We start from the raw sequence: 10,739 nt of genomic DNA, 5'->3' as shown, positions 1-10,739 counted from the left end.
TGTGTGTGTGCCTCTGTGTGTGTGTGCCTCTGTGTGTGTGCACCTGTGTGTGCCTGTGTATGTATGTACGTGCACAAGTATGTGTACACCTCTATGTGCCTATGTGTGTTTCTGTGTGCCTGTGTGTGTGCACGCACGCCTGTGTATGCCTCTTTGTGCCTCACTTCACTGTGTATGTGTCTCTATGAACCTGTGTGTGTGTGTGCCTGTGTGTGTGTGCCTCTGTGTGTGTGTGTGCCTCTGTGTGTGTGCACCTGTGTGTGTGTGTCTATATGTGTACATGTGCAGGTGGGTGTGCCCCTGTGCCTCTGTGTGTCTGTGTGTGCCTCTTTGTGTATGTGTGTGCCTGTGCATGTGTGCGTGTGTATGTGTGCTGGAGAAAGAATAGCACAGCCCAAGCTGCTAAATGAGCATTGAGACCATGCTTCCTCTACAAAGATAACTGAGAGAAGAGGCACCAATTTGAATTCTCCACCACTGCTATCTGTGAGAACAGATGAGTGATGGCTCACTGTGTACATGTGTTAAAAAGAATAAACATCACTTGACTTCCCCTCCAGTTTTAACAAAGCACACACCATGTGTGTGTTGAGAGCATTGACATAGGAACCCACTACCTCTCTTTGCCCTGCCCTCCATAAGGTCACACTACCAACATTATCAAAGGCTTTCAACTCTAACCAAGCTCTTTCAATGCGTCTCTCAGCCTGAGCCTTCATGTAAACAAGATCTCATGGAGGTGCTGCTACCTTCAGCTCCCCCTCCAAATCCCAACTAGGTGTAGACTGTCTAGTGCGGTATCATCAGATAGGTGACTTATTCTCTGAGGGTTGCATAGATCCCCATTAGCCACCAAAGCATTCAGTAGGGCAGAGGAACGGATAGATGAAGGAGGGGAAGAGTGGAGGAGGGAGAAATGCATGGAGGAATGAGCAAACGGGTATATGTATGGGAGGATGTACAGGTATATCAGCAAATGACTAAAGAGACAGAATAATGCAAAAATGGATGGATGGATGGATGGATGGATGGATGGGAGGTAAATGGTCCCCCCCCCACCCTGAGCCCCACTACCCCTGCAGGTCTAGGAAACTGAAGAAGCTGCCACCATTTTTCCTACCACACCTTTTTTTTTTGATGACTTTAAGAGGCTCCTTCAATCTCTTCTCTAGATCATGCACTTCACTGATTCCAGGAGGGTGCCCAGGCAGCATGGCTACTCTTGTCCCAAAACTACTCATATACAAATCCCTCCCATCGTCCAGATTTGGCTCATCATTCAGCTAAGCTCTGAGAAGCTACTGTCAAGGGTGAGCGTGTATTATCACCCTTATTTGTCACCCTAACTACCTCAGAGACACCTCTAATCATCAGTGTCCTTGAACCTGATCTTGCAAGCTTCCACGTCCCTGTGTGGCTCACGTCGGCAGGTTCTCAGGGAAGCCCTTCCTTTCTATGACAGTAGTTCTCTCTCTAAAGAAATGGAAAGACTCTGTGATTTTCAAGGTCACGAAGGCATAACAAAAACCCAGAGAGGCTGGCTCTAGGGCCTTAATGGCCTCAGTACAGCATCTGGAGCAGACCCGACATTTTAGCTGTTTCCATTCATGTGGATTCCACTCAGTCACCTCGCCTGACAACTTTATATAGGACCACCTTTTCTTGCCTAGTTCAGGGCTGGGCCCTGGGGTGAGGGGAGGAGGCAGAGATGATTCCAATCAGCTGTAGTCTTGACTGACAGCCTGTCATGGAGGTCCTTCACCTACCCTCTGGGTACTTTGACACATATATCAGTCTGCTGAAGTAGCAGAGCAAACCCAATAACTTCAATAACAGACATTTTTCCCTCACAGTCTGGAGTCTAGAAGCCTGGGATGGAGGTTCCAGTGGCTAACCGGAAGCCACTCCCATTTTGTCCTCACATGGACTTTGTCCCGTGTGCAGACACATGGAGATGCCTGGCAGATACCAGTCTTAGCAAATTTCCGCATTTCCTTTGAGTTCCCTTTTTGCACACACAGTGCCCAAACATTGGGGTTGGCCATGCCTTCTGAATGGATCCATGACCCATGTGGAATCCCTAAACTCTAGTGTCACCGTCGCAAGCTTTAGTTTAGTTATAACCAAAGTAAACACCATGTGGGGAGCCACCACATCTTGGAGAAAGACAGCACTGGGAGCATGTGCCGGCCTGGCACTTCGGAAGAAGGCACAATCTCGAGAGCTTTGAAATGGATGAGAAAATTTGCCTTATATAAAAATGAGTAGGCAGAGCATCATCTGTGAGTACCCCAACCACAGCAAGGGAAGAAAATGAGGCCATCAGGAGAGGGCCAAGTGGGAAGAAGGGGTCCAGGAGTAAGGAGTCATATGGGACCCTTGAGATGAGACAAGAACTTGGCCCTTGGTCCATGAACATCAGAAGGCCACAGAGGGAATCAGGGTGGCTGGAGCAAAGCTAGCCTAGGTACAGCCATGCCTGCCTGCTAGACACAGGCCTGCTCAAAGAGCAAACCCTTGCCTGTAACGTCACACCAGACAAGACACTGCTGGATGGGGTGCAGCTCCCAGGAGTCTTATTTGGGGATACGCTTTTACAAGTGGGGACCAACGTGTCTTGTGCTAAAACATTTACCTCCATGCAGAATCAATCCAAAAGGAGAAGCTGGGATGCCTGACCACGAGCTAAAATTCCCCCCCTGCTGCCACCCTCCACGTTCACAGTGTTGTCCTCATCTCCCTTACTTGCTGGGAAAGGCTTCCCAGCTACCCCAAGTATGTTTCAAATGTCTTTTAAGCCCCCTCCCCCACATTACCCCTTACCCCAAACATCTCAGTTTCTTTTTTTCTCCTGTTCTTGTTGATCATTTAAATGATCATGTCATTTTGGGCACCCAGTAGAGCATGGTTACTGTGGCAAACCTTTGAGAGAAATCGCAACGTTCTGAGGAATGTCGTGGGAATGAGAGACAGTCATGAAAAGTCAAGCATCTGGGCAAAGGTTAAAAGGACTGTGCATGCCCAGCCTTGAGCTAAGATCATTGTGAGCAGCCTGGGTGACAGTTTCCTAACACATCAAGAATGCACGCAGGAGGGTAGGATCCATTTTCCATTCATCAGAGACAGCAGAAGGAACAGAAGCATCTTAGATTTCAGCTGTGGAAACACCCGTCACACGTCTGAGCTGCAGGGGAAGAGGAGCTGCCAAGAGGGCAGCTCTGAATCACTCACTATGCAACACAGCCACTGGAAATGCTATTCAGGGAACAACGTGGCAGTATACACAAGGTCTAACCCCACTGGGGCTCTGTAAAACATCTCCCCATGGCCTAGATGCTACAGCTGGGATCCTGCATGCTGCCCTCTAAACCCATGTGTTGATAGATAAGCATCTAGCCTGTGGCACTAATGGGAAATTGTGGAGTCTTTAGAATCTGGGGCCTGACAGAAGGAAGTAAGATCACTGGGGCTGTGCCCTTGAAGTAGGTACCATGAGCTCAGCTGCAGGGATGGTTAATCTTGATTGCCAACTTGATGGGATTTAGAAACACCATACAAAGCTGGGTGCTGGTGGTGTGTGCCTTTAATCCCAGCACTCGGAAGGCAGAGGCAGACAGATCTCTGTGAGTTTGAGGATAGCCTGGGCTACAGAGTGAGTTCCAGGATAGGCTCCAAACTTATACAGAGAAACCCTGTCTTAAAAAGAAAGAAAGAAAGAAAGAAAGAAAGAAAGAAAGAAAGAAAGAAAGAAAGAAAGAAAGAAAGAAAGAAAGAAAAAAGAAGAAAAGAAAAAAGAAACACCATACAAACAACTCTATGGGCATGTCTGTAGGGATGATCTAGGTTAACTGAGGTGAGACAATCTACTCTAAATATAAATAATATTCCATGGGCTGGCACCTGGACTGAATAGAAATGAGGAAGTGAACTAAACATAAGCCTTTCTCCCTCTCTGCTTCCGTCTGCAGATACAATGTGAGCAGCTGTCTCAAGTTCCTGCTGCCGTGACATCCCCATCATTGTAGACGGTACATACCTGAAGAGTGGAGCCCAAAGAAACCCGCCCTCCAGCCAGTTTGCTCCTATCGGGTATTTTGTCACAGCAAGAGACAAGTAACTGGTATAGACCATCTCTCTGTGCTTCTCAGACGCCATGGCATGAGGTGTGCTCTCGTCCATGCGCTCAAGCCATAATGCCCTAAAGCCTTGTTATTCTATGCCATGAGTTTGGCACCCTTGGTCCTTCACTCTTACCTCACCATCATTGGCAGTCCATTTCATTGGTGAGAAAATTGAGGTTCAGGAAGGGCTAAAAGCCTTCCCTACAGCCCGATTTCTGTCACATACGAGCTAAGACTAGAATCCAAAGGTCCCCTGAGTTCAGGGCCCATCCTCACTATCATCCATCTACACAGACAGAAACTAAGGATGAGCATCAAACTGTCACAAAGAACTGACCCTAATGTGGCTCTTGAGACCACAGGGTCTTCAGTGCTAGCCCCATAGTAACATTCAGTAGAAGAGGAAATGAAATCACAAAAACTCACCCATCAGTCTCCTTTCCTGGGAACTGCCTCCCCACACTGTACAGATCTGGTGAAATTTAAAACCAGGTTTCGGGGCTGTAGAGGTAGCACAGCAGTTAAGAGCACTTGCTGCTCTGCAGCAGACCCAAGTTCAGTTACCAGCACCCATGTGATGGCTCACAGAAATCTGTAATATTGGCTACAAGAGATCTGATGCCCACATCCGGCTGAGGCCAATCCCAGGCATGCCCACCGTGCATGTACAAGACTTCCAGCAGTGTGGATGTCCTGGTGCCATCTCCCACATGTATCTGTCTAGGCTGTGATGTTGTGGAATATCTGTACACTGTGTGACATGTATTGCTGTGATTGGTTTCATAAAGAGCTGAATGGCCAATAGCTAGGCAGAAAGAGATAGGTGAGATTTCTGGGAGAAGGGGGGAAAGTAGGAGAAACCTAGGTATGCAGATTACTCCAGAGAGAGGCCAGTGAGATATGGAATGAGTCAGACACACAGAATGGGGTAGAGGTAGAGGTAAAAGACACATGGTAGAACATAGGTTAATAAAAATATGGGTTAATTTAAGTTATAAGCGCTAGTTGAGGGCTGGAGAGATGGCTCAGAGGTTAAGAGCCTTGGCTGTTCTTCCAGAGGTCCCGAGTTTGATTTCTAGCAACCACATGGTGGCTCACAAGCATCTGTAATGAGATCTGGTGCTTTCTTCTGGCAAGCAGGCATACAAGCAGGTAGAACACTGTATACATAATAAATAAATAAAATCTAAAAAAAGAAAGAGCTAGTTGAAAGCAAGTCTAAGCTAAAGGCCATGATTTCCTAATTAATAACAAGACTCCATGCCTACAATGCAGGGTTTCCCAGAGGCCTCTGCTGCCATTAGCCAACCAGCATGTGATTATGACCCAGAACTCCTACCAGAAGACTGCTGACAGTGGTTGTTGGAAGACGTCCATGATTTGGAGCAATAGTGCACAGACACTCCCTTTACACTCCAGACAACCGTGGATCAGCTCCCCGTTCTGCTTGTCCATTTTCCTCAGAACCTGAATGCTGACGGGCCAGTGCCTCATCACAAAGTTTTGCTGGGTTCCTCCCCCCATCAGATAGTACTGATAAGGAACTAGCCAAGACACCAGCGACACGAGACTTCAGAATAGCCACCTGGTCTCACATAAGAGCCACCACAGAACAAGCATGCGTGCAGGGCATCAGGTCAGGGCCTCGGTACTGAACACTTGGGTTCACAATGTGACAGCTGGATCCACCCACAAAAGGAGCGCCATTCCCAGGCGCTGGGATCAGGCCACGGTGCCCATAAATGAGTAAGAAAGGATTTTATACTGTTCAGTTACCCACAGACCAATGTCAGGCCTGGAGTCAGGTGAATGAAATCTCACCCTTCTTGATGGAAAAACTGGATCCAAATCACAAAATACACACTACTGAGGAGTCTACATTTTTCTTCCAGCTTCGCCAAACTCAACGGCACTTAAGGCAGAAGTCTCCCTCACTCAGAAACTACGAAGGCCCAGAGAACAAAACAGTATGGAGCCAAGAGGAAGAGAGAATGATACTCCCGGAGCTTCCTCTCTCGAGGCTCTACCCAAACCAGTGCATGGGAGAAGGGGAATGGGGAGACCCAGATAGCTTCAAAGATCTGTCCTTGTGAACTCTGCCAGAAGACTGTTGACAGTGGTTGTTGAAAGACGTCCATGAATTGGAGCGATAGCATACAGACACTCCCTTGACACTCCAGACAACCCTGGATCAGCTCCCCGTTCCTGCTTGTCCATTTTCCTCAGAGCCTGAATGCTCTGATGGTAAACATCACACCTGACTAGCATGTGTAGAGCAATAGGCATCGATGAACTAAGCAAAGAAACGATGACCTTCCCATGTGAGTTGATGCTTAATTGCTTTCTAGCAGACACACTCATCTTAAAGAAGATAGTCTCTCTGGGTCACCTTTTATGATGCTGCTGCTTTTGCCTAGCAATGCATATCTGAGATACAGATAGATGGAAGATAGCCCGAGGATGCAGAAATGATCTGTATTCACGGTTAAACAGCCCTCCTCAGTATAGCATGAATATCTCTGGCTCCATGTAACTGTGAGTTGAGAATCTTAGCCTCTGATTTTGTTACTCATCCTGGAAACAACAAGCAGTAAAGTTAATTAGAATCAGAGTCTACTACCTTCATGGTACCCATGGCGTTGAAAGCCACTGCCAGTCTTGAAGAGGTCAGCACTGCCAGCATTGCGTTGAATCTTGTACTCTTGTTTTGAATGGGTGAATAGTACTGTCCATCTGGAGTCACAGAACCAAACCTGTGAGGATGTAGGGAAGCAGGATGGAAAAGAGGACAGTGTTTAAGACAAAATAAAGTATGGTGCTGCTAGAAATGAAATCGTGTGACTCCCCTGTACACACAGAAATGGGACTCCTGGGAGCGTCTCACAGGGAATGCTGAGAAGGGCTTGACTTGAAGGTAAGTACAGGTTCTCTACCACTGCCAGCCTGCAGTGGAGAAGCAGCTCCCACAAAGGAATAGCAGGAAGACCACCACCATCAAACCAAAGCCAGGGCCTGGATGGGCAAGCACCCTGGCTTGCTTGTTTAAAACAAGGTGATGTAATGAACATCCCATACAATTCAACTGTTTACAGCATCTGGATTTGGCGGGGTTTAGGATTTTCACAAAGTTCTACAACCATTATTACTCCTCAACTCCAAAATTTTCACCATCCTAGAGAAACCCCACCCCAGCTGAACTCACTCTCTATATCTCCACCCTCCAGTCCATAGCTAACAACTTCCTGTCCTTATGGATCAGCCTACTCTTTGCATCAAAGGGAACAAAATATAGCATGTCATTTTGTATCCAGCTTCTTTCACTTGGCACAGGGTTTGCAAGGTTCACCTATGCTATATAGTTTATATCACTACTTATTTTTTTATGAAGGAACATTTCACCCAATCATCTTTAGCATTTATCAGCTAACAGATGTTAGAATTTTTCCACTTTGGGGATATTATGGATAGTTATGTTATAACTATTTGTGCTCAAGTTTATTTGGGACAAATAGATGTACACATTTCAATGAGCACATGGACAATGTTTTTATGTATATAACACACGTATCTATGTATATGTGTATGGATGTACACACACATAACATATACAGACATACATGTGCATCTGGAAATAAAACTGTTGAATCATCTAACTTCCAACATTTTAAAAAAGATTTATATATTATTTGTGTGTGTGTGCTGCACGAGTTTAATGCACACCACTTGAGTAAAGGAGCTCACTGAGGCCAGAAGAAGATGAAATGAGATGCAATAAACATCTGATTAACATTAGATCCTCTGGAACTGAAGTTAGACATTCATGAGCCAGTATGTGGGTGCTGGGAACTGAATCTGCTTCCTTGCAAGAGGAACAAACACTCTCAACTGCCATGCCACCTCTCCAGTCCAAACTTAAAACTTTTGAGGAACTGCTAAGTGACTTTCCAAATCTATGAAGACATGTTACAACACTGCCGGTGCCACGTGTCAGATCCAATATCTTCATCTTCAACAGCACTTGGTATTGTCTGCAAGTTTTAGCACAGACATCCTAAGGGGTGCAGAATGGCATCTCACTGGGATTGGACAGCAGCCTCCCAATGACAGTGGGGAGTTGGGGAGTTTTCTTTCATGCTTTATTAGAAGGTTGACTATCTTCTTTGGGAAAATGTCTAATGATATTTTGTTTAGTTTTTTAACTGGTTGTCTGTATAATTAACTGGCATAGTTCTCCCATTCTGAAGGCTAGGCCCTTATATGTTTGATTCACAAGTCTTTTTCAGCTCAAAAGTCAATTTTCACTAAGTTTTTACAATTTTGTATAAACTCCAAGTGCGCTACTTTTTCTTTGGTTTTTCTTTGCCTGTATCTTTGGTGTCACATTTAAAAACTCACTGATGAGGGGCTGGAGAGATGGCTCAGTGGTTAAGAGCACTGGCTGCTCTTCCAGAGGTCCTGAGTTCGATTCCCAGCAACCACATGGTGGCTCACAACCATCTGTAATGAGATCTGATGCCCTCTTCTGGCATGTGGGCATACATGGAGGCAGAATGTTGTATACATAATAAATAAATAAATCTTAAAAAAAAAACTCACTGATGAGACCAAGGTCACTAACTATATAGCCCAGGCTCTTCTAAGAACTGTGTGCATCTGTGCTGGGTGGTGTGAGGTAATAATTCAACCTAACATTTTTGAATATAGACAGCCACATGTTCTGGAACCACTTGTTGAAAAGACTATTGTTTCCTTTCTGTCTTCGTTCTCCAGAAGTCTAGTAATTGTCAATAAATTTATGTGTACACTATTCTATCCCATTGTCCATATATATCCCTTATGTTAATGCCATGCAGTCAGGATTACCACAGCTTGGTCTTCAGCTTTCAGATTCCAAGTATGAATCCTCCTACTGTATTCTTTATAAAGACGGTTTTCTCTGCTCTAAGTTTCCTATACTTGCATGTAAATTTTAGGATGAGTTTATTAATTTCTTCAAAAATGAAAATGGCAGAGCCGGGCGGTGGTGGCGCACGCCTTTAATCCCAGCACTCGGGAGGCAGAGGCAGGCGGATCTCTGTGAGTTCGAGACCAGGACAGGCTCCAAAACCACAGAGAAACCCTGTCTCGAAAAAAAAAAAATGAAAATGGCAGCTGAATTTTTTTTTTAGAGAGATTATATTGAATCATTTGCTTACATCTATGAACTGACTCACTTTCTAATCAAGTGATGAACCAAAATTTGCTCCTTTAAAACCCCATGTGGCTACTGCTGTTTTACAGTTATGGGGGACAACTTAAATGGTAACAAAATAATGTTATAAATCAAATCTTGCTCATCAAAGTGATTAACTACAAACAAGCCCACTATCATTCTGCTTTCTCATGGAATCTGATTTGCTAATCTCTAGTGCTTTTGCTAAGCCCTTCCCATTGGCCAGTAGCTTCTGAGGCCACACCGGACACTGGGATCTGGTTAGGGTGATAGAATATGGGAAGCTGCCCATTGTGACTTTTCTCCCCCACTTCCATCCCCCAGAGTGGGTGATGCTGACAGGAGCCTAGGAAACAGACAGAAACTGGGTGATGCTGACAGGAGCCTAGGAAATGGACAGGAGACTCTAGGGAAGGCTAGTGGGCCTCAGACCCACTTTCACAAGCACTGGTATCTGCTGAGATTTTCCAGGACATCTGTAAAGATATCTTTGCTGTTTCTGCTCTATTTACCACCATTTTACATAAGGTGGGAGACAAAGAGAATGTGGTCCATTCTAAGTTTGTTTCTCACACAATTTTCTTTGACTTTTGCAAGTGACTACATGTATTTGTTGACAAGAACTTGTAAGGAGCAAAGATAAGTAAAGGAAAAACTCCACTGCAAAGCAAAATAGAAAACTTATTTATGCCCAGATTGTTGGCTCTACCAGTGATTTAAGTGCAGCTCTGGCTCTGGATTTACAGATCACAGGAAGCACAGCTGAGGCACTGAGGTAGCTGGTGTTTCCTAGAATCTGCAAAAAAAATATCATCTTTAACCCTGACTTTCATCAGTGATCACACCAGAGAAGGAAACATCCACCTCCCTGTTTGAGTCACCTTGACTACCTTGTGGATGCTTGGGCATTCTCCCTCCAGTTGACAGTAGTTTTAACTACCTCCTCAGATGAAAGGTGTCTTTTTTCTAATACAATATTTTTTATTTATTCTTTGAGAATTTCATGTATGCATACAGTGTATTTTGATAATGATCAAAAGGGGGAGTGTCTTAACTTTTCACACCCACAGGGGAAGCAAGCAGCGCACATCAGACCGCGAGGGGTGCACCCACCCACTGAGACGGTGGGAGCTGACCAAGGCCAGCTGGACTGGGACTGATGGAGCATGTGATCAAATTGGACTCTCGGAACGTGGCGGACGAGGAGGGCTGACTGAGAAGCCAAAGACAATGGCACTGGGTTTTGATTCTACTGCATGTACTGGCTTTGTGGGAGCCTAGTCTGTTTGGATGCTCACCTTCCTAGACCTGGATGGAGGGGGGAGGACCTTGGACTTCCCACAGGGCAGGGAACCCTGACTGCTCTTTGAACTGGAGAAGAAGGGAGAGGGGAAGGGGGGAGGGGG

General features: G+C 45.6%; 1 protein-coding gene across 1 annotated transcript in view; it reads right to left on the bottom strand.

Moving 5' to 3' along the window:
* Acoxl (acyl-CoA oxidase like) overlaps positions 1-10,739 on the bottom strand; it is a 249,683-nt gene that overhangs the window by 212,539 nt on the left and 26,405 nt on the right. The window contains 1 exon segment of the mRNA XM_005364451.2: positions 6,742-6,874. Coding sequence (XP_005364508.1) covers positions 6,742-6,874 — 133 coding nt within the window.

Source organism: Microtus ochrogaster (genome assembly GCF_000317375.1).
Source record: "Microtus ochrogaster isolate Prairie Vole_2 chromosome 14 unlocalized genomic scaffold, MicOch1.0 chr14_random_1, whole genome shotgun sequence".
Lineage (NCBI taxonomy): Eukaryota > Metazoa > Chordata > Mammalia > Rodentia > Cricetidae > Microtus > Microtus ochrogaster.
This window is presented reverse-complemented; position numbering and strand designations above follow the sequence as displayed.